Source organism: Echeneis naucrates, chromosome 8, assembly GCF_900963305.1.
Source record: "Echeneis naucrates chromosome 8, fEcheNa1.1, whole genome shotgun sequence".
NCBI lineage: Eukaryota > Metazoa > Chordata > Actinopteri > Carangiformes > Echeneidae > Echeneis > Echeneis naucrates.
The window spans coordinates 17097106-17120405 of NC_042518.1; the positions used below are offsets into that span (position 1 = coordinate 17097106).

General features: G+C 38.7%; 4 protein-coding genes across 8 annotated transcripts; 3 read left to right on the plus strand and 1 right to left on the minus strand.

Moving 5' to 3' along the window:
• Positions 1-382: 382 nt before the first annotated feature.
• Positions 383-3283, minus strand: bud31 (BUD31 spliceosome associated protein). The gene is made up of 4 exons (XM_029508992.1): positions 3094-3283; positions 2462-2584; positions 2118-2284; positions 383-1027 (listed from the first exon to the last, which is right to left on the minus strand). Exons 1-4 carry the CDS (start codon positions 3185-3187, stop codon positions 977-979), a joined length of 435 nt encoding a protein of 144 aa, XP_029364852.1. The 5' UTR covers positions 3188-3283; the 3' UTR covers positions 383-976.
• Positions 3284-3691: 408 nt separating this feature from the next.
• Positions 3692-7570, plus strand: pdap1b (pdgfa associated protein 1b). Its single transcript, XM_029508614.1, has 6 exons — positions 3692-3830; positions 4049-4140; positions 4927-5031; positions 5260-5381; positions 6092-6243; positions 6966-7570. The coding sequence occupies exons 1-6, from the start codon at positions 3818-3820 to the stop codon at positions 7019-7021; spliced, it is 540 nt and encodes a 179-aa protein (XP_029364474.1). The 5' UTR covers positions 3692-3817; the 3' UTR covers positions 7022-7570.
• A 614-nt stretch (positions 7571-8184) lies between these two features.
• On the plus strand, positions 8185-14877 carry shmt1 (serine hydroxymethyltransferase 1 (soluble)). 3 transcript variants are annotated; one of them, XM_029508344.1, is made up of 12 exons: positions 8185-8503; positions 9154-9280; positions 10660-10805; positions 10892-11007; positions 11166-11326; positions 12064-12145; positions 12256-12468; positions 12674-12787; positions 12897-13019; positions 13567-13683; positions 14113-14223; positions 14343-14515. In XM_029508344.1, exons 2-12 carry the CDS (start codon positions 9188-9190, stop codon positions 14513-14515), a joined length of 1449 nt encoding a protein of 482 aa, XP_029364204.1. In that variant the 5' UTR covers positions 8185-8503; positions 9154-9187. The 3 variants fall into 3 exon arrangements, with proteins under 3 accessions (XP_029364204.1, XP_029364206.1, XP_029364205.1); XM_029508346.1 differs by lacking the exon at positions 8185-8503 and adding an exon at positions 9899-9963 and having other exon boundaries at positions 9173-9280; positions 14343-14877; XM_029508345.1 differs by lacking the exon at positions 8185-8503 and having other exon boundaries at positions 9188-9280; positions 14343-14877.
• A 4407-nt stretch (positions 14878-19284) lies between these two features.
• Positions 19285-23181, plus strand: cpsf4 (cleavage and polyadenylation specific factor 4). Of its 3 annotated transcripts, none has more exons than XM_029507925.1 (8): positions 19285-19841; positions 19957-20007; positions 20933-21085; positions 21194-21289; positions 21432-21525; positions 21652-21724; positions 21803-21964; positions 22391-23181. In XM_029507925.1, exons 1-8 carry the CDS (start codon positions 19739-19741, stop codon positions 22457-22459), a joined length of 801 nt encoding a protein of 266 aa, XP_029363785.1. In that variant the 5' UTR covers positions 19285-19738; the 3' UTR covers positions 22460-23181. The 3 variants fall into 3 exon arrangements, with proteins under 3 accessions (XP_029363785.1, XP_029363787.1, XP_029363786.1); XM_029507927.1 differs by having other exon boundaries at positions 19739-19841; positions 21652-21745; positions 21905-21964; positions 22391-22459; XM_029507926.1 differs by having other exon boundaries at positions 19739-19841; positions 21878-21964; positions 22391-22459.
• The last annotated feature ends 119 nt before the right edge of the window (positions 23182-23300 follow it).

The window sequence follows — 23300 nt, forward strand, 5'->3', positions numbered from 1 at the left end:
ACATGTTCATAAAAGTTGTGGGACAAATTACACAAATCCCCCTGTGCCTTAAACATACACTGCATTATTTTAACCATTGCATGTAAATTATATTCTCTATCACAGAGTTGATAAAAGTGAAAAATAAATAAATAAATAAAATGAATTAGGTCTCATAAGACAGAGTAGATACCCATGTTTTGTTTTTTTTTTTTACAAAAAACAAATGTACAAATATTAACCCTGTCTGTCCTCAGGTTTCATTTGCAGGCATGAAACCACAACTATGACAAATATAAACAATTTAGTCAAAACACACAAAGTTTTTGGCTATTGAGGTCAAAACAAAAATACACACACACACACAAACAGACTGAGGTTTACGAAAGCCCCCTTATTGGCTGGTTGTCTGTCTACAGCCAATATAACAGAATTTTTCTTTTATTTCACAAAGAGCTAAAGAAAAATCAGGAAAGAATGTAAACCAGCATTGTTTATTTAAAATTACAATGATAATTTTGAAGAAAACGTTTACAGGTTTTAATTAATGACAATAATGACAAAAAAAAAAAGAAAACAAAAAAAAAGACGTGCCTCCCAGGCTCCTTTAAATGAAATGAAATGCACATTAGGGGTAAAAATGACCTTCACAGCGAGTGTGACTAACTGGAATGCCAGGTCTGATCCAGAAAAAGAAACAACCAACCTCAGACCTCTACCTTGAGCTTCAGGAAATGAGGGGTTTAATTATGTATGTGAATTTAAAAATACAAAAACATACTGACAACAGATGTATTTAAGACAATATGGCCCCTCTCAGTGTATTCTCCATTGCTCCACTAATTTTAAAAGGAGATGAGTTACAAATACTGACCCTATCAGGGCAGCTGGGGAGGGTGATGAGAATGTCACAAGAATTGTTTCCAAAGTGATTGAATTAAAGACAATGTTGCTTCAGGGTCATGGCAAAATTAGACCAGATGCGCAAAAACTACGGTTAGCCAGAACAGCCTCGACATCCACAGTGGGTGCACTCAATGATCCTCCCCTGCAGAGAGAAAACAAAACAAAAACTGCTGATTGGTTGTGACATTTACTGAATTACTGAATTTCCAACCATATTTTCATTTTCACCTTTTTATTGTTTTATACATTTAATTTACATAAAAAAATAAATAAAATAATATATAATATATAATAATAAATAAAAACACTACACACACAGAAAGCCATTTAAGTTTGATGGTCCTTGTTGTATTCAACTGTAGACAACTGTAGCTAATTTCCAAACCATGTTTAACAGGTCACCAGTTTCTCCAGATAAAGTGAAAGGTAATTTTTTTTTTACTGCCACTGTATAAAAGCACCAAAGTGGATTTACAATTCTTCAGGGTGACATAAGAGTTTTCTCTGTATCTTCAGTGCAACCACACAGAACAAGTTTGTAATCAAAATTTCATCTTGCCAATGAAAAATGTCCTGTTACTACACCAGCTTCAGATCCCTAACCAGAGAGTGGCCACACTGATTATTAATTTGTTCAGTCTTGTAATGTTGAGGATGAATCTGTTTACCAGACTTGATAAATCAATGTCCAGCGATGATGACAGATTATTTATACTTTTCCATGCCAATTTAATTGTTGATATCAGACTTGACAATTACAGGAGCAGCATGCTGTTAACTAGACAAGTTAGCTTGAGTAACTCTTTGACCGCACATATTTCCAGTTTATGCCATTTTTAACCTGTTCAAATCACTGCACGATTAAAATGTGTCCCTTCCTTACATAAAATGGTAAGTTAGCACACTTTTTGTTGTCTATGTTTAATTTATTCCCAGAGCAAAAACGTGCAACTTTAAGTTAGGCTCTAGGGTTAAATTGTGTTCAAGTGCTTTTCCTTGAGCAGCTTCTTAATAATAGAGAGAGCATGTCAATGATTAGACAATGATTCATCCAATCAAAGAGCCTGAGATACTTTATGAACCGCCAAGGGCTTTGAAAACGTACTATAGCTCACTGTAGCAGGTACCATAAGCGTAATTGATGCAGCTACCACAATTATATAAAACAGCAGAAAACCCAGGCTAATACATTTAGTAGACTGTAATTTTTAAAATGATATTTCCAGACTTACGACTTCCAGCTTGCTCTTAGGGACTCTGCAGATACAGTTGGTTCCAAAGTTGGTGTCTCTTGTTTGGATGCAACGCAGGCAGCACAGATTTTCATAGCCCTGCTTTTTCCACTTGGCAATCAAGTTCTTGTCTGCATAGCCTTCCTTTATACAATACTCATACAGCTCTGGACACACACACAAAAAGACAATAGTGGTTTAGCATCTCAACCGTGATTTAAAAAAAATTATAAAAATATTATATTTAGTAAGTAGACAGATATAGAAGGGGAAAAATTACAAATTGGATGTGTCACGCATTACATTTAAGTAGTTCAGTTGCAGAGCGAGGTAACTGTGCCTACCTCTACTGATGGCTTTCCTTTTGTAGAAGAGGTCAAAGATGTATCGACTCCGCTGATGATGCAGCCTAAATATTGGCCAAAGTGACTCAACCTTTCGCTTTCCCTCATGAGGTTCTGTTTCAGCTGTTAAGTATAGGAGAAATGAAATGAAAAGATGTGTGATTGTTTGGATAGATACAAAGCCACTGTAGCCTATGTGAGAGTAGTGCATAGGGATGGTGATGTTACAACAGGCCTCTTTAACATGTCAATATTGAGACCAGCCTCTGATGCGGAAGCTGAGATCACCTCCCAATAAATCTAGAAGGCCTAGGACCGAGTAATGCTTGTCCAAATAAAAGGGAAGGAGGGAAAGCTTTTCTACAGGGGTCGAGCAAATAAAAAAAAAAAGAAGAGAAAAGAAAAAGATCTAAGTATCCAACCATGTTAATCAGCGTTTAGAATAGTACGTTAGATTTATAATTAGCACCCACCCTCGTTTTACCAGCACCAGACTACATTACATACAATTGGGGGGAAACTGTAGTTACGCCTGAAATCAAGTTACCACCTCTAACTTCACGCTGCGGTTTGTCGGGCGGCTCATTAATGCGAGGAGCAGTCGTCGGAACAATCAGGCTCTACCGTCTTACCTTCCCTCATTTTCTGATCCAGCTCGTCCAAAGTTGGCTCAATGAGCTCCCAGCCGTCTGGGGGAGGCTTCCGACTCCTCTTTACTTTGGGCATTTCGCTCTGATTCGTAAAAAATACAACAAATGTTGCCGTGAAGTCTTGATTGTTTGAGTACGTTCCTGGCGCTATAATTTGACGTCATTAAGGAGGGCCTGTATCACCTTTCCGCTGAAAGGTGACATCATCCAAACAAATACACTCAATTAATCTGCGTTCAGTAACATCTTAAATCTCCCCTGAATCTATCACATTGTTTTTGCTAATGTAAATATGTGTTTAGGTCAGAATATAGATATTTAGAAGGCTCAAACTCAAGTATTCGCCCTTCTGTTGTTCTTGGTATATTGCATCACTTTAGTGTACTCGTAATTTGCCTTAAGATAAATAGTAAGATGTACGTTTGATATATTTCAGAAATTATTATATTTACTCAATTATCTAGACATTAAACAAAAGTATGTGTATCGTCATGTTAATTTCATCAACTGCATTTAGCAAATGTTTGTAAATTGGCTTTCTTGACGATTTGTTGTCAGGCACATCTTTAGACTCCCTTAAGTCCTGTGCCGTTTATCGCTGCTGTGAGAGTAATCAGCTGTCAGTTTGTGCTATCGAGTCTGCATTTATGTAGTCCGTCAGTGCCCACATGTTTGGGAGTTTATTATAAAGGCGTCGCTTGTCAACATGCCCAAAGGAGGTAAGGCTTATTTTGAACCTGCTACAACGTTAAGTTCCGTTATTTGTAAACGTGTAGCCTGCTGTTAGCCACCCAGGCGAGCTGCTGCTGGAAGACAAGGACTGAGTCTCTCTGACTTCTATGTTGTTACACCAGCACTGACAACATGTTTACAGCCCCCTCTGCTCCTCATGACACCTGTGTGTCTATGTCATCTGTCACCCTGTTCGCCGTTGCAGGTAAGAAAGGCGGCCACAAGGGTCGCATGCGGACGTACACCAGCCCCGAGGAGATAGATGCTCAGATGAAGGCGGAAAAAGAGAGGAAAAAGGTTGGTGGTGACCACAACTGCAGTCTGGTCAATCATATGCCACATTATTGCCAGTTATGTGCAGCTGATCACTGATCTTAAAAAAAGAAAAATCTAATTCCTACACTTCCCATAATGCCATTCAGTGAGCTATCTTGACAGGAATGAGTAAACTGATCTTGAAGTTTAACGGTGCTACTGATCCCCATGTCCCAAAGCACATCAGCCCCTGATGTCACTCAATTCCTCTCCAACTAGAGTATTGGCAGGTCATAGAAAGCCTTTGAAAGCATCGTAATAAGTCGTTTTTAACAACATTTCCAAAGGTCCGGAATATTTTCCCTTGCTTGACAATACTCAATACCTACCCGGGCATTTAGTTAAAATGTACAACTGTAGGGATAACATGAAATTCTTTGTATTTCCATTCATGAATCCATGAAAATGATCCTGCTTATCCTGCTTATCCTCCTTATCGTAGTCCAGGCATGGAAAAATTATCTGACAATGGCCTCCTCTGCATTGACATGTATTCTCCTTTGTAGAGAAAAATACCATGAGGAAAAACCAAAGTTTTTCTGCTAAATTTTTGTCTCTTTGAAAGAGCTATGCTTCATACAATTAATATGTAATTCATGCAATATAATTCCCTGACCAGTGAAAAATTGATTAATAAGTAATTGCCAATTTTTTCCCCATTCCTTGACACATGCTTATATGCCCTAAAGGGGGCAAGGTTTTAAAAAGTTTAGCATTTAGTTTGGTGAACTCTCTTTTACCTGCTTGGCTTTTGCTTATGTTCTACAGCAAGAGCAGGAAGAAGAGGGGGTGGAGGGTGCAGCTCAGAATGATATGGCAGAGGAGAAGTTACCAGGATCTGGCTCAGAGGACAGTGATGATGAAAATTCACTGGTAACTTAACACAATTTTGGACACTCACAAATTTCTTAACATGCAAAACAGTATATAGTTAGTATGTGTGATATTGTGTTATATTGAAAGTGCATTTTAATGGAAAGCTTCTTGCAACTTATTTTCCTCATGGCAGTTTTGTATGAGTAATGCTATGCAGTCATTTTAGTGTACGCTATATTCAAAGTCTTGTCCTTACACTGTACGAGCTTTTGGATGTGCTTGCAGAGAAGAAGAGCGGGTGTGGAAGGCTTGATAGAAATCGAAAATCCTAACAGAGTGGCCCAGAAGTCCAAGAAGGTGACGCAAATTGAACTTGATGAGCCTAAGCAGTTATCAAGGAGAGAAAGGTGTGTGTCTGTCCGTCTGTCAGTCAGTCAGATCACTGATACATTAATTCATTCATCTTCAACCGCTTTGTCTGTGTCTGGGTCGTGGTGTACTGGAGCCAATCCCAGCTCACATCAGGTGAGGGCAGGGTACTCCTTGGACAGGTCGTAGTCTGTCACAGGGCCAACAGATGGACAGAGACCAACAACCACACACACTCAGAGCTCCGGACAATTTAGAGTCAACAATTAACCTAAACATGCATGTCTTTGGATGGTGGGAGGAAACTGGAGTACCCAGAGGACAACACACACAGGCAGGGGAGAACATGCAAACTCCACACAGAAAGGCCCCAGGCCTGGAACCGAACCCACAACCTTCTTATTGTGGGGCAACAGCGTTAACCATGCTGCCTTGGGATACATGGGAACATAATTTTGTGTTCTATATTCTGAATTACAAATTTTAAAGTTTCAACTAGATCTCCCAGGATGCTGAATAGTAAAGGGGCAGAAGAATTAAAATTTAACACATTATTTAGAATTTGGCTTTCTGGTGATATACAGGAGAATGTCAGAAGAGTGTCACATCCACAAATTAAAAGCCCAACAAGTTTGTTTTACTGATGTATGCCTATAAACAATAGATGTTTTTCATTTACTGTTGTTCTCAATGTTTTAAACCAACTTTATATCTCTATCTCCTCATTGATCAATACACACATGCATAGAGAAGAGATTGAGAAGCAGAAAGCAAAGGAGCGTTACATGAAGATGCACTTGGCGGGGAAGACAGACCAGGCCAAAGCTGACCTTGCACGTCTTGCTATTATCAGAAAACAGAGAGAGGAGGCAGCAAAAAAGAAAGAAGAAGAGAAAAAAGGTACGAGTCTGGAATAACTTTTAACAAGCTAACAATGCATTTAACAAGATTCTTTAAATAATGAGGGCCCTAGCTGGAAAAATAGTACAAAGCAAATGAAACCCCATATGTGATTCTTTTTCACAATATTGGCAAAACTGTATTATACTGCAGAAAATTGGGCAGGTTGCCATGGCCTGTTAACATATACTATTGAAGCCAAAATAAGTCACACAGTGACAGCTATAGTTGTCAACATTCTAAGATTATGCAGAAATAACTTAATTTATTATTTAAAGTGCCTGAGGTGTGGGCTGTTGGGTCCCTGGCATACCTCACAAAGCTTACTCTATAGCTGCATGGATTCACAAACTGAGCCAAACTAGTTTCTTGTAATGATGTTATGACTACCACTCTAGTTAGTCTTTAATTTAAAACTGAAGCACAATATGTTAAATGTCACATAAATCCATATATACATAAATGAGAAGTGTATATTTGTTTGTCTGAAATCAAGGCTTCACTGTTTCGGTGGTAAATCAGACCCGAATATATCTGTAAGATGAATGTGTGTCTTGCCACTATGGGTAACTAGCATAGCTGGGACTAAAGGGCTTAATGAATGACATATTGCAAATGAAAGTGAACCAGTAGGATGATTTATGGTCCTTACTCAGCACTTGTGTACAGTGTATGCATGTGCTTGTGGTGTGCCGAGCTGACTGTGCATCTTTTATTTCCAGCAAAAGAAGCAGCAGCAGCAGCAGCTAGAGGAATAAACTCCCTGTCACTGAAATGATGCAGAGTATTTATCAAAGGCTTTTTCACGAGTTCTGGACTGACGCAGTATATATATTTGACTATTTTTAAATGAAGAGCTACTGTATGAAGAAGATTTGACATTATTTTAACATATGACCATTTGGAAAATGGTTGAAGAGACACCAATGGAGAGGGGTTGCGTATATTTTGGCATGGAACGATTGCCTTGTTGATCCTTCCAGGAAGTACAGTTACTATTGAGATGGGTCTTCATGTACACTTGGAATGAACCCTGTCTAACCTATGAGCTTGTACATGATATTAATAATGCTTAGACTTATCACTGTACAAGTCCAACTTTGTTAACTGAGCTTTGCCACTATGTTTTTCTTTGAGATCCTTCATTGTATATAACTGATTCATGAAAATATTTCAGATTAATATGATGAAACCAGTAAAATGTGTGTGTTCCATTTCTTTATTTGCTTCATTCCCCTATGAAAATACCGCCATGAGATTTGGAGCAGGCTTTTCTAAACTCACTTTCAAAGTTAATGAATAATAATACTGGAATGAGGGAAGAAAATAATTATATGACCCCACAATAAACAAAATCAATTTACCACAAATTCACACAAAAACATTTTACAACCTCCAGAAATAAATGTAAAGTAACATGACACTATAGTCGTCTTTAACTTTTCCAAATGGAATATATTTGTACTTTTAATATAACTCTAAGGAAACTATGTCAAATGTCCTCCTGTGTATATCAGTATGTTGATGCCCATAAGAATGAGGTTAATTACCAGTCAGTACTCTTTAAATCGATGGCGGAAGAGGTATTTAGGTTAATATAAACAAAACAGCGAAATGTTGTTTTTGAAATATCCCACTAAAAAGAAGTGTCCCTTTCAAAGTATCACATCAGCACCATTACATAATATCAAATGAATTTCATTTTGACTTTACAGCTTGAGGAAGCTGAGCTGATTCTAACTGCCTTATAACCTCTTTGTTAAATCTGTCATGATGAATCACATATTGTATAAATTGATGTCAAATTAGATTTACTTTATCAATCCAAATTATGAAGGAGCAAGATGGTATACAACTGTATGTAGGCGCGGTCATGACTTTAATCTGTAGTAACAGTATATAAGACTTTATCTGTATGTTCTCACAAAGAACGACTTTATTTTAATGTTGTCACACACTGTGGTCTTTGTTAATCAGTGTAAACACGACCCTCTCTAAGTGCGTCGCACCAGACGATCGTGTTTTTTCCAGACTCGGTGCTGTCAGAGAGACTGCGCCGGGTCCACAGTCCGACCACCGGGGGGCGGGAACGTCCTCCATCCGCTGGATGGAGGGCATGGCGAGGAAGACGCCGCGCCCTGATTGGTGGAAAGTTTCGTGGCTCTTCTGGTCGGGAGGAGGAAGTTTGTGGTGCGGAGCGCGAACTGCAGGAGGAGTTCAGATTTTTCCGTGACAGCTGCAGGAGCCTGCTTTCGCCACGGTGAGTCAGCCGACCGGTCTAAATGACACAAACAAACAAATGTACACAAAAAAAAGAAAGAATTCATGTCTGTGCTGGCGACCGGAGGTCGGTTTGCCTTAAAATTTAGAAAAATGTGTTTACCCGCTTGTTCACGGCAGCACACACCTGCCGGTGAAGTCTTCTGGACAAAACCAAAGCCAGGAATGATCCCCATTATATGATACGTGAATATTTCTACACTTGTTTACTTTCATTCTCAGCTTTTTTTTTTTGTTTGTTTTTTTGCTCAGTGTACTGTAGAAGCTTTACTCAGTCTGTTTCCAGACCGAGGGGCTCAGCTAATCGGAGCGGCTTCAGAAACACGTGACAGCTGCTCAGCTAACAGATAACCGTATCTCCTCAGTCCTCTGCTTGTGCCTCTGCATAATGGTTCAAAGTTCAGGTGATGACAGCAGGTCATCCAACAGTTGCAACACTGCTGCTGCCGGCCTGGCCTTGTTACATTGGAGTATAATAACAAATCTGTCTGTCAGCAGCACTTATTGCTTCTTTCTTTTCAACACCATGTCATGCTAACATATCATGATTGAGGGAAAAATTGTAATGCTTTTTTCATTACTCTAATTCTTGTCTAATCTCTGAGTCACGATATTTTTTCCTTCCTTCAGATCTTCACTTTTTGTGACCCGAAAATCAACAATCATGTCTCCAATGAACGGCCAAAGTGTGAGCAAAGAAACGTGGGAATCGCACAACAAGATGATGGGGGAGCCTCTGGTCATCAACGACTCTGAGGTTTGTTTTCAGGGAATTTTTAAAGGTTGATCACGTCCATAAACTGGAAACACCAATGTTAATACCTATTTAAAAGTAAAGCTTTTAAGCACACTTAGAACTGCAGCTGATTATTGTTTGCAATGATAATTATTAAAATTATTATGACTCTAGTAGGTCAGGGTGTGAGTGGTTGTTGGTCTCTGTGTGTTGGCCCTGCGATGGATTGGCAACCTGTCCATGGTATACCCCGCCCTGGCTGAGAGTTATTTGGGATTGGCTCCATCACCTCCTGTGACCCGGAAATGGGAAAGCGGTAGAAGATGGATGGATAGCATTAATTTTTATTATTATTATTATTATTATTATTATTGTTATTTTAAGGCCTGTTGCTCACTGTTTCTGAATGCACATGCAGACAAACTTAACGTCAAAAAGGGTTGGTATGTTGATCAATACTGAATTTGGGATGGTTGTCAGCATGAATCTCAGCCAATGAATTTTAATTTAATTTCTATTTATTTTTTTCTATTGAGATTCTCCAATCTTGTAGAGTTTTCTTTTTTTTTTTTTTTTTGTTTGTTTTTCTTTTTTGGGTTTGGTGTGTGTGTGCTCAACCACTTCACCTTATTCTAACAGGGACACTTGCTTTTGAACATGGACTGTTTATGATGTTTCCTGAGAAAAACAAAATGATTCTGTTGGTAAGTGTTCAAAAAATAAAACAGATTTATTAATGCTTACTGGCTGTCGCCCAGAAGGTGCTTGTTATAATGTTATGATCGTGGATCTGGACTCTGAGGATAACTTGTTTTTCTATAACAAACTTGATAACATGTTAATGCAGTGGCAGTGGCAAATAGCTTGGGTTTTATATTTGATTTGATGACTTAGTAGACACTAACCACTTAGACATAGTGGTTAGTGCTGCTGCATCCCAACAAGAAGGTAGCATGTTCGGTTCCTTGGCTTGGGGCCTTTTTCCGTGGAGTTTGCATGCTCTACTTGTCCTTTCGGTTTACTCCAGCTTCCTCCCAACGTCTAAAAACATGCATGTTTTGGTTTGGTGACTCTATTTTGTCCATAGGTCTGATTGTGAGTGGTTGTTCAAACTGTCCAGGGTGTACCCTGCTCTTGCCCAATGTGAGCTGAGATTTGCTTCAGCGCTTTTGCACTTTTGCTTATATAGTAGTGATTTTAAAATAAAAGTGCACAATACAATTAATTATATATATATATATATATATTATATATATATAATATATATATATATATATATATATATAATGAATTTAGTTTTTTATTGTATTTTTTATTTTTTTGCCAGCAACAAGTTTGTGTTACAAATTGTTATCTTACCCCTAAATGACACACACACTTTTTGTTTATTTGTTTTTAAGGTGTTCTCCATCATAAAAAAAGAGAAGCACCGGCAGATCTATGGTCTGGAGCTGATAGCGTCAGAGAACTTTGCCAGTAGAGCTGTTCTTGAGGCTCTGGGTTCCTGCATGAACAACAAGTACTCTGAGGGATATCCTGGACAGAGGTACAGGAATTTAACAAGTGTCGATCTCTGTGACATGTATCAATGTTTGAATCTATCTTAAGTCTTTCACAATGAATATGTGTCAGGTACTATGGTGGTACAGAGCATGTTGATGAGCTAGAGACACTCTGTCAGAAGAGAGCACTAGAAGTCTATGGGCTGGACTCAGGGAAATGGGGTGTCAACGTGCAGCCATACTCAGGTATTGCATACTGATTTTGAAATACAAAAAGGACTTAATGTTTGGTGTGGAGCCTGAATCATGCAATCTATCCATCAAACTGCTTGCTTTTTCCATTTCCTCTCATCATCTTCACCCTCAATAACTCTCTGATTTGTCACACTGGTGCTCTCCGTTAGGTTCTCCTGCAAACTTTGCCATCTACACTGCCATTGTGGAGCCCCATGGCAGGATCATGGGACTGGATCTTCCTGATGGAGGTCACTTGACTCATGGTTTCATGACAGAGAAGAAGAAAATCTCAGCAACATCCATCTTCTTTGAGTCAATGCCGTATAAGGTAGAAAGCTGCCATATGTGCTTTGTCAGCACACAGAAACTATATATAAGTTGACGAAAGACAAAATGCTCAACATTTAATTAAGTAACTGCTTCAGACTACAGACTTCAATAATGATTGGTAAATAGTGGCAATGGCAGTAGTGCAGATACACTCAAAGAATATTCTTAATTAATTTACACATGAAGGACAGCACAGTGGAAAAGTGGTTTGTGCTGTTGCCCCACAACAAGAAGGTTGCACGTTCCGTTCCCAGCCTGGGCCCTTTCTGTGTGGAGTTTGCATGTTGTCCCCGTGCCTGCGTGGGTTTCCTCCCACCGTCCAAAGACATCATATTTGGGTTAATTGGTGACTCTAAATTGCCTTTAGGTCTGAGTGTGAGTGGTTGTTGGTCTCTGTCTGTATGTTGGCCCTGCGATGAATTGGTGACCTGTCCAGGGTGTACCCTGCCCTCACTCAGTGTGAGCTGGGATTGGCTCCAACAACCCCTGCAACCTGGAAATGGATAAGCAGTAGAAGATAAATGAATGAATTTACACATGTACAAAATTTACACTTATTTAAAAATGAAAGTTTTTATTAAATTATTTTCAAAAATGTAACAATTTCAAATGAAAGTATGCAAATGAATAACTTTGTGGCCAAAGTACAATTCTTTTGATATTTAGTATTGCATTGATGTTGAATTGTTATTGTGTCTTTACTATGACAATATTTACTGTTTGCATTGTTTCTAGGTGAATCCAGAGACTGGATACATTGACTATGACAGACTGCAAGAAAATGCACGACTCTTCCACCCAAGACTCATCATTGCAGGTCCTTAAACTGACACTTTTAAAGACAATCGTTTTACAAATAACATGGTGCTATTTATCCAGAGAAGATGAAAAACATCATATTAATATCTTTATTGTTTTCCTCTTCAGGAACAAGCTGCTATTCCCGTAACCTTGACTATGCCCGCATGAAGCAGATTGCTAATGAGAACGGTGCATATCTGATGGCAGACATGGCTCACGTCAGCGGTCTTGTGGCTGCCGGAGTGGTGCCGTCACCCTTTGAGTACTGTGACATTGTTTCCACAACAACACACAAAACACTGCGTGGCTGCCGTGCTGGACTTGTATTCTACAGGAAAGGTAGAAACTGAATTGACCCTTATCAAAACATACTCATCCTTAGCAGTGCAGGTGCATGACTCTCCCTGTTTTCTGTCGGCCTCCCTGCCAATTACTGTCTGAAAGAAGGGCATAAAACAAATCAATACTTGACTCTGGCTTTACTAGTGCCTAACATACTGTATATCTAAATTTTCTCCTGTTTGTCTTTGCTTTCTTCCTCCAGGTGTGCGCAGTGTGGATGCTAAGGGGAAGGAGACTTTGTACAATTTGGAGTCTTTGATCAATCAAGCTGTGTTTCCTGGGCTGCAGGGAGGACCACACAACCATGCCATTGCAGGTATCCCTCTATTATCATTTTTCTGTTTCTGACTTTGAGTTTTCTATTAACAGCCATGGCAGGTATGTCAGCATCAATCTTATGTCTGTCTGTGGCTGCCTGTCCCCAGGTGTTGCTGTTGCTCTCAAACAAGCCATGACAATGGAGTTCAAAGCCTACCAGATGCAGGTTCTTGCTAACTGTAAAGCTCTGTCTGCTGCGCTTATTGACTACGGCTACAAAATTGTCACAGGTGAGAGACATGGAGCCTCTTTACAGACATAAACGTGACCAGTCTATAGCTGTATTTGACATTGCATTTGTCACAGCGCAAGTAAAATAGGACAATAACAAAGATTATCTTTCTCCTTAGATTGGGATGGATAATGTATAATGACTTACAAATAATATGGTAGTTTCATAGGCATTTTAGTTTCATTGTTTCTGTAGGAGTTTACAGGTCCCAGATCAGACTGATAACTTCAACAGTGATCAACAATAAATCCTTTGAAATGTGAGATCATTTTCCTTTGAATTATGCAGCAAGTCTCTCATAATTATGAGATAAAGACCATTGTTGGCTGTCTTGTAATTACAATATGCTATCTAGTAATTATGATGCCTTGAAGTCATACTTATAATTACAAAAGTGTTTTCTGTTTGAGGCATTCAGTCTGCCTCATTTCCTTTGAAAATAATGCTCCTGCCTCACTTGTCTTTTGTGTGATCTCTGACAGTAGATCTTTGAAAGCTTTGTGTGATACGTTGTGTCCTAATGTTTTTTACCTTTTCCTGTCTAGGCGGCTCTGACAACCATCTGATCCTGCTGGATCTGCGCAGCAAGGGAACCGATGGAGGCCGTGCTGAGAAGGTTCTGGAAGCCTGTGCCATTGCTTGCAATAAGAATACCTGCCCAGGTAGTGTGTGTGTCTGTGTAACAGACCCCGGCTTGAGGTCTGTAGACAGATTAAATTTGTTCTGCAAAGAACAGAAAAATGATGAGACAGGCAACAGGTAATGTGATTCCTTCGCTCGCTTCTGTTGCACTGAAGGCGAGAGTTGAATACCAGCCTCATCAAACCGACTCACTACAGAGGTGATGCCCCTTGTGGCGAAAACTAGAAATTGACTCCAAATATCCATTACCTACTAACTGAAAAAAGGCTCTGCTGTCACAATAAACACATCGAAACTGAAACAATTAAACCATATAATGTGATCTCGCATTCATGGGTGTCTGCTAATGACAATTAGCCAGACAATTATACATGCAGCATTGTTTACATGAGATTATGAGCCATTTGTGAATGCCATTCTTAATTTTCCACATATGTCTGTTTGCTTAGGGGATAAGAGTGCTCTGCACCCAAGTGGTCTAAGGTTTGGCTCTCCAGCTCTGACCTCAAGAGGCTTGGTGGAGGAGGACTTCAAGAAAGTCGCTGGGTTCATTCACAGAGGTAAGCTATAATAGATTACGTTGAACTGGATATTATGAGCAGCAAAATGATGACACCGCCCTCCCCTCCCAAATTAAAAGGAACATGCGTTTACAGTAATGAAATTTCTGTGCCTGCAGGTATTGAGTTGACCTTGGAAGTGCATAGGAATCTGGATCCTAAGGCCACTTTGAAGGAGTTCATTCAAGCTCTGTCCCAGGGAGAGAATTTCCAGGAACGCATAAGAGAGATCAGAGCAGAGGTGGAGGCTTTTGCTGGTCAGTTCCCAATGCCTGGCCTACCTGAATTATAGAGAGGAACAGTTCAGCGCCAAAGCCCTCTGGCATTATGATCGAAACATAATGCTAATTTTGATGGAGTTATGTTTCATGTGTATAGTTGAGCGAATGCCTGCTGAATGTGTCCCTCTTCAGACTAGTCTTAATTATTCAGATAATTTTTCGTCCTGTACTGTAGACTCAGTGTCAATTACTATTAAATTTAAGCTTACTTTTTTTTTTTAGAAAACTTGATTTCTTTAGTTATATTTCAAATTCCAGTTTTGTAGCAGTCTTTCCAGCACAAAGCATGACCACTAGTTTGTACATAAGCATCCTGTATCTTGAACCATTATCCATTTGATGGATAATAAAAATAATTTGTTTAAGTCAATTAAACTAACCATGATGAACGAAACAACAGCCTCCAAGCATGATCAATTTTCAATACTTATTACTTACTTACTTATAGGTCCTGTATTTTATAAAGGAATATTTCTATGTGTTTTTCATAATGAAGCACATCGAGCTATTATATTAATACTTTGAAAGTATCAAAGTGCTCAGTCTACCGGGAATACTATATACACTGCTGCTATGCAAAAATTTGGCTTTAAAATGAGCCTTATGGACTTTGTGATGTCACAGCTAGGCCCTGTGATGGACTGGTGACCTGTCCAGGGTGTACTCTGCCCTCACCCAGTGTGAGCTGAGATTGGCTCCAGCATCACTCACGACCTGGAAACACATAAGCAGCAGATAATGAATGAATGCATTATGTCACAACTATCGTCACCAACTGAAGCTATGTTCTCAGAGAAGCCATCCTGCATCCACCATCCAACCATGAACAATTATTTAACCATATTTCTTTTGACATTTATCACTGGCCTACATAGTTTTAATTCACTTTAGATGCTTATAAAGGGTGTAAGTCAAATTTGATTTGTTCAGACCCAGTTTGGCAATCAGCAGCAGGTCAGGACAGTGTATAAATATATACCTCCAAATGAAACAACTAAAGTAAATGCTACACAGGGCCGCTACAGTCAATCAAATCATAGAAAACCTTTTAAAGAGTGTATATGCTAATTGAGTTTGTGAAATTGCCGATTCCAGACATTGCTCAGTACAAGAGACAAGACTAACTGCTTTGAAGGTCTTCTGCTATTGAACAAATGATTTCTCTGCCAGTTTACTCATAAAATCACATAAAAAACATTTGAAGTTTTATATCGACAGTCAAAATGCATATAAAATACAGTTAAAAAGTTAATTTTTTATGGAAAATTTGGAAAAACATTTAGTATATTTAAAAAATTAGAAGGGATGTTTTTCATGTTGTTTTTGCTTTTTTCAAACGGTCTGCCAGGTTTTCTCCCTGAAAAGTTGCATTTATCTTTAGTAATATGAAGTTATTGTTACTAGGGAAAGTGATTTATTTTAGCAGATAGACAGACACTATCTCACTAATGAACAGTGAATGGGTAAGACAACTCGGTGCTTGAAGAAGATGGGAAACCCGGAGTCACTGGGGATAGGAACCAGTGATTATTCTTCAGTGGAATGCAAGGAGTTTAATAGCAAATGGACAGGAATTTAAAGGATTCACTGACAGTCTCAGAAGAAAACCAGAGATTATGTGCATTTAAGAGACGTGGCTGAAGCCAGCATTGGAGTTTGTGATAAAAGGTTATAATAGCATCCGCAGAGATAGAACAGAGGGAAGTGGGGGAGGGTGCATAACATTTGTGAAACAAGGAATACAGTATAGAGTATTGGAGAAAGGGAGAGACTATGAAATAATTGTTATTGAAGTGTGGACAAAAAATGGCATTGTTAAAATGGTAAATGTTTACAACCCCTGTAAGATGCTTTCATTAGAATTAATAGAAGAAGTAGCAGTACATTTAGACGGAAAAGTTGTGGAGATTTTAATGCTCATAGCACATTATGGGTAGTTATAATGATAGAAATGGGGAGGTGATTGAAGAACTAATGGAACTAAAAAAGTCTAGTGTGCCTGGATGATGGATATGGTACAAGAATCAATCTTAGAAATAATACAGAATCAGATATTGATCTTACTTTAGTATCAGAGACAAAGGCAGGTAACTGCAATTGGGAAATTATAAGAGACAACAATAGGAAGTGACCACTATCCAATAATAAATGGATTTAGAAGAGAATGGAAATAATAGATTAGATAGATGGGCTTACAGCTTACCCTATCCTAGGGGCAGCAAAGCAAGCAATTCAAAGGAAAGGAGGTAAGAATAAAAAGAAAATTATAAAATCTCGAAATAAAGCATTTAAAGTGTTCAAAAGAACTTAGAATTTCCAGACTCTTATTGAATATAAAAGGATTCAAGCTAATGTAAGGAAAACAATTAGAAGTGCTGGGAAGGTCTTTTGGAGAAAATTTTGCAATTCATAGGAAGGGAAACAGATATTACTAAAGTATGGGGAATGATAAAAAGAAGGAATGGAATAAAAAAAAGACTGTGGGTATCCAGTATTGGTTGATAATGGAAGTATTGCTATGACAAATGAGGCAAAAGCAGACATGTTGGCACATACCTTTGTCAAGGTGCATAGCTCAAATAATATTAGTGAAGAGGAGAAAAGGGGGAGGGAAATTACAATAACTGAAAATAAGACATCACTGCAGTTGAATGAAGATACTAATGATTTATTGAATATACCATTTACAATGGCAGAACTGAATCTTGCTCTTGGGAAAACTAAGTTATCAGCACCAGGAAAAGATCAGCTATTTTATATTATGATAAAACAGCTCAGTGATTCATCTAAAAACACCTTATTGGAATTATACAACAAAGTGTGGGAGAAGGGAAAATTACCACAGAAATGGAAGTAAGCAGGGGCTGTGTCGATACCTAAACCCTAACATCTAATATTTGCAAGGTAATGGAGAGAATGATAAATGAAAGATTAACATATTTTATGGAAAGCAAAGCGTATGTAGCAAGATTTCAGAGCGGAAAGGAAGAAATACTATGGACTCAGCTTTATGCCTGGAACATGAAATAAGGAAAGCACAAATTAGTAGGGAAAGTGTTCTGGCTGTCTTTTTCGATATAGAAAAATTATATGATATGATGTGGAAAGATGGCTTGCTAATTAAATTGAGTAAATTGGGGATTACTGGGCCCAATGTATAGGTTCATAGGATCAAGGAACTTTTAGTTTCAAGTACAATCCAAGTAAGGATAGGAAAAAGTTTTTCAAATAATTTTGTTGTTTAAGAAAAAAAAAAAATGCAACGCCGCAGTATAGTAAGTCCTTTGTTATTTTCTATCATGATAAATGACGTTTTCTTGAGTTTGGAGAAGGGGCTGGGGTTTTCTCTTTTGCAGATGATGGGCCAATTTGGAAGAGAGGAGGGAATGTATTGTGAAGAAAGTACAAGAAGCTATGGATAAAATAAACAAATGGTCGTTTAGGTGGGGATTTGACAGTAACATAAAAGTTAAATTATATCATCAAGAACTGGAAATAGTGAAACTATTTAAATTTCTAGGATTTTGGCTAAATGAGAAAATAACATGGACGGTGCATATTTAGAAAATAGTTGACAAGTGTAAGAAAGTTTTAAATATTATGAGATGTCTTGTTGGAAGCAAATGGGGGTCAGACAGAACAGCATTCAAGACCATCTACACAGACCTATATTAGATTATGGGAGTATCACATTTGGATCTGCAGCACATACAACCTTTAAAAAACTGGACATTATTACAATATCAGGCTTTAAGACTATGTGCAGTTAGAGCAACCCTGACTTCAGCATTACAAGTGGAAATGGGAGAAATCCCTTTAGAATTATAAGGAGAGAACTGCTTGCTCTAAGTTACTGGGTGAATTTAAAAGGACATAATAAAGATCACCCAACACAAGAATTACTGAAGCTTTGTTGGGAAAAGGAGAGGAGAGAAACAAAAAGCTTTGGGTGGATAATAGTGAGAAACTTCATATATCAGCAATGAATAACTAACTACAATGCATCGAAAAGTTAGACAACAAAATAGGTATTTTATTTATAATTCCAAAATGTAACATCAAAGGAAGCAAGAGAATCAACGATAAATTATCAGTATATACAGGAGAGATGATGGCATTATTAGTGGCAGGCCAGTGGGGGGAAGAACAGAGACCTTGAAAACGATAGTGTTCTCTGACTCAAGCTCACCTTTGATGAGCATAAAATATGGACAGTCAGATAGCAGAAAAGATATATTACTGGAAATCCAACAAACATTATTCAGAATCCAAATGATGGGACTGAACATAACCTTAGTTTGGATACCAGCAAGATTACGATTTGGTCACTCAGGACACACTCAGCACACTCTATAAAATAAAGAAACATGTCTCAGGAAAATGTGACTATTGTGATCAACAGGTAACAATAGAACATGTTATGCTGTACCTTGCAAAATATAATGAAGAAAGAAAAGATCTAATTTTGAGCCTCACAAAACTGAAACCGAGGTTAGATCTAGAGATAGTCTACAGAGAAATTCAAGTGACGCACTGTTACAATTTCTTGGAAGAAATGGTGTGACAAAAGAATAGAATAAATAAATAAACAATTAAACAATTCGATTAAGTCAAACGTTCGATCCACACTCCATACCAGTTAGTGGCGTGAACGCACCATAACGTTTTTTGCCAACCGCCAATAAAGCCAAGAAGAAGAAGAAAAAAAAGAAGAAGAAGAAGAAGAAGAAGAAGAAGAAGAAGAAGAAGAAGAAGAAGAAGAAGAAGAAGAAGAAGAAGAAGAAGAAGAAGAAGAAGAAGAAGAAGAAGAAGAAGAAGAAGAAGAAGAAGAAGAAGAAGAAGAAGAAGAAGAAGAAGAAGAAGAAGAAGAAGAAGAAGAAACCTCGAGGATCGCTTGGTCGAGCCTTGTTACGTCATAGAGAGGTCAGAGGTCGGTCTGCGCGCCTCACAGCAACTGTTGAAAGTAGAAAGCGGCTCCGTGAGAATCACAAAGTTCAACTCAGACCAGAGTCCCGGACTTTCACCAGGAGCACCTTACAGCTGCACGGGAGCAGCAGCTGCTGTGGTTTCAGATCTGGGGCTTGCTGGTTGTTGTCAGTTAGCTTCGCTAGCATCGTTAGCCACTTTAGCTGGCTGATGAAGAAGTCTAGTTAGCTAACTACCTCAACTTTGAGCTAGCTACTACAAGCGTGACATTTCTCTGAACGCGGCGCAGAAAATAAACACATGCAGGCATGCAGGAGATCCTGGCTAACGTGGATCACATCAAGTTCGACCTGGAGATTGCCGTGGAGCAGCAGCTCGGAGCTCAGCCGCTGCCCTTCCCCGGCATGGACAGTAAGTGCTCGGATGCTAGCTTGTCCCTAGCCGCTTTCAGGAACTCTTAACGGCGTACATCGTTTGCTTTCTCAGTCTGTTGTCATTACTCAGGTTGTAATCTGTCTTTATGCAGAATCCGGCTCTGCGGTGTGCGAGTTCTTCATGAGAGCAGCTTGTCTAAAAGGTAAATATAAAGCAATACAACATTTTCCACAGAGATTTTAGCTCTGAATGGGTTTGTTCTGTAGGTAATGTAGTTTCGCAGGCTGAGAACACCTGAAGATAGATAGAACCTTTCTTATCATTGTGTGTTCTACGATGGGACTTGTTCCGGGGCAATCCCTTTAGCAACATAATAAATAAATAAATAAACAAACAAACAAACAGACAAAAGTACTCCACTCCACAATGCTCATGACCAACCTTCCATACCATGATTAAAATTTAATAAAAAAAGACAATGAGAAATGGGGAATGTTTCAATATCAGGACAAATTACTGATATTAAGGGATACTCTAGTATTTTACTGTTTTACTTTGTAAAGTTGGGACATTCATGAGAAACAAAACAATGATCAATGTTGAAGAACACGCTGTTGGCCTCTAGTATGCATCAAGCTCATGAAAATCAGTGACCTAAAATTTCTCATAACACTATACCTTTTCATCAGAACCTCTCTGTCAGGAGCCACTAACTTGTTCAATGCAAGTGTCACTTAGTTTAAATAAGCTGAGATCTCCCTTTAACATGCAATGAGGACTTAACAGGACAGTGGAATTTAAAGTTGCAGGCAAATTTGAGTAGTGGTGATTTAAGCATTAATTTTATTTGGTATGAAACTGTTGGTCAGAAACATTTTGTGTGGCTGCTTTTGGTGGGAAGCTTTAAATCAGCAGTAACCGGAGACCATCAAATAGATTTGTGATACAAGATGTCGGGATGTCAAGCTTCTCAGGTCTATGCATGTGAAAGTAAAAACACATCTCTTTTGTAACCTTGTAGTTGACCTGAGCACCACAAACACTTTAGCATTACTTACAGGGTAATGAATCAGGGAACTAGTTTCAGTTGTCCCTGTTGAATGTTTTTTTTTTGTTTCTGCCCTCAGGTGGCATGTGTCCATTCCGTCATATCAGTGGGGAGAAGACAGTGGTGTGTAAACACTGGCTCCGAGGACTGTGTAAGAAGGGAGACCAGTGCGAGTTTCTCCATGAATATGACATGACCAAGATGCCTGAATGCTACTTCTACTCCAAGTTTGGTTCGTTGACTTTCTAAAAATTCTAAAAATAAGTTCAATGACCTAGTTAGCTTGGTGTGGCTTAATGTATTCTTTCCTCTGTATTTATTTGTGCGTTGATCATTACAGGTGAATGTAGCAACAAGGAATGTCCCTTCTTACACATTGATCCAGAGTCCAAGATCAAAGACTGTCCCTGGTATGACAGAGGCTTCTGCAAACACGGTAGGTCCCAGACCGCTCTGATTGTACAGTTTAACTTGCTTGTTTGAACATTCACGTACAACAAAACTGCTCTCTACGTTTTGATTTCTGTTTATGCTGTTATATTTCTGTTCCCCACTCTTTGTCTGTCTTTCCATCTCAGGTCCTGACTGCAGACACAGACACACAAGAAGGGTGATCTGTGTGAATTACCTGGTGGGCTTCTGTCCAGAAGGAAAATCCTGTAAATTCATGCAGTATGTTATCTTTATTTGACCATGCCTCTCTTTCTGTTGTAATAACTGTACAACTATGTCAATAGGTGAGATTTTCATAATCACCTTACACTTGCATAACTCTAACATGGGTATGTTCTTGTGCAGCCCTCGTTTTGAGTTACCCATGGGAGCTTCTGAGCAACCTCCTTTACCACAGCAGACCCAGAACCAGACGAAGGTGAGGACACGTCTTTTGATAGTGTTTGTATTTATCTCATTTATTCTAGTCTGAATTAATTTTTGTGTTCTGTTGCAGCCTGTGCCTACCATCGGCCGCTCATCACTCTCTCTAATCCAGTTAACCAACTCCAGTCCGGGCCAGCGGCCACAGAACAACACGGGAATGGGTGGTGTTCAGCAAAATAACTTGACCGCCAACAGAGGACCTCGTCCATTGGACCAGGTCACTTGCTATAAGGTGAGCCATCTTAATAATGGTCTGCTAATGTGGTCTTGTATTTTTGAAGTCTCTAAACATCATGGTAGATACTTTTGAGCCTTCTCACCACAATAACAGATAATAGATACACATCACACATTTCATTTGTTAAATGTAAGGGTACACTTTCAAATGCATGTACTAATAAACGATCATTAAATGTACTGATTGGCAGATTTTTGTTTTTAACGGCAAATGGAATACCCTAAGTTTGAAATGTTTTTTGTTGAACTATTCCTTTAGTGGTGCCAATTTGTACATCCAATTATGGTTATTCTCTCCTGATTATTTCTATACACTCACTACTTTTGATGAGTGCCGTTTCAAAATGTCTTCTTTTAATAGTAATATTGTTAATCATGTAAAGAAAAATGTTTTAATCCTTTTTGCCTTCCTTGTCTGCAGTGTGGTGAGAAAGGCCACTATGCCAACAAGTGCACCAAAGGCCATCTTGCCTTCCTGAGTGGACAGTGACCTTCAGCCTCAGGTCCTAACACCACACTGCTGTAACTCACCACCAACACCTGCTGTGAGCAGAGGACATGAGAGGAAGCCCCTCTGCTCCATGGGATGAAGTACAACAAAAACTTTTTTGCGTCCTACAAACTGGATATGTGACAATGTCCGTAAGGAACAGAAAAGACCAAGATCACAGATGTGTAGCTGTGATTGAAGGACTTGATTCTGAACAAGTAGATATTTTTAAATAGACATCACATTCAAGATCCAGCCTGCAAGAAGTATCTCCGGAGGTGTAGCGCTGTAACAACTCTGTTTCCTTGGGTCATGTGACTGCATGTGATACCAGACCACCTGTCAATTCTTACAAACATCTGTCTGACAATGTAAATAAGAACAAAACAGGAATATGATTAATACCAGCAAGAATGTCAGTTAATGCTGTTTGTGCGACTGGAAGTTTTCAGAACCTAAATTGATCCTGCATCACACTATTTGCTAAACACATTTTCAACTGTATGTGGTTTTTAGCATTTAAAATCCTGGATTTGATTTAAATTAGTTACAGGTGGAGGTTCTTTGTTATTAGATCAGAAAACAAGTCATTAAAATTTTATTTGTGTGGGGGGTGTAGCGCAAACTGTGCCAGAAGGTAAATGTCATTGTTTTGACAGTCAGAGTCTGAACATATTCTTACAATGTGTACAGTGTGTTCAAATAAATGTTCTTGATACAGACTCGCCTGTTGTACTTACATTCATGTCACATTCAATACTGAGAGAGCTGGCATTTAGAAAGTTCACATAGCGTTCCCGGGAGTTGAAAACTATTTTACGTTTGAACTATTCACAGCTGT

Coding starts and splice junctions, on each gene's coding strand:
- bud31 (XM_029508992.1), bottom strand. CDS start 3,187: ATGCCCAAAGTAAAGAGGAGTCGGAAGCCTCCCCCAGACGGCTGGGAG. Junction 2,285..2,461: donor AAGGAAAGCCATCAGTAGAG/GTAGGCACAGTT, acceptor GTGTGTGTCCAG/AGCTGTATGAGTATTGTATA. Junction 1,028..2,117: donor CTAAGAGCAAGCTGGAAGTC/GTAAGTCTGGAA, acceptor TTCTCTCTGCAG/GGGAGGATCATTGAGTGCAC.
- pdap1b (XM_029508614.1), top strand. Junction 5,382..6,091: donor CAGTTATCAAGGAGAGAAAG/GTGTGTGTCTGT, acceptor ACACATGCATAG/AGAAGAGATTGAGAAGCAGA. Junction 6,244..6,965: donor GAAAGAAGAAGAGAAAAAAG/GTACGAGTCTGG, acceptor TTTTATTTCCAG/CAAAAGAAGCAGCAGCAGCA.
- shmt1 (XM_029508344.1), top strand. CDS start 9,188: ATGTCTCCAATGAACGGCCAAAGTGTGAGCAAAGAAACGTGGGAATCG. Junction 12,788..12,896: donor ACACAACCATGCCATTGCAG/GTATCCCTCTAT, acceptor GCCTGTCCCCAG/GTGTTGCTGTTGCTCTCAAA. Junction 13,684..14,112: donor CAATAAGAATACCTGCCCAG/GTAGTGTGTGTG, acceptor CTGTTTGCTTAG/GGGATAAGAGTGCTCTGCAC.
- cpsf4 (XM_029507925.1), top strand. CDS start 19,739: ATGCAGGAGATCCTGGCTAACGTGGATCACATCAAGTTCGACCTGGAG. Junction 21,290..21,431: donor CAGAGGCTTCTGCAAACACG/GTAGGTCCCAGA, acceptor TTTCCATCTCAG/GTCCTGACTGCAGACACAGA. Junction 21,725..21,802: donor AGACCCAGAACCAGACGAAG/GTGAGGACACGT, acceptor GTTCTGTTGCAG/CCTGTGCCTACCATCGGCCG.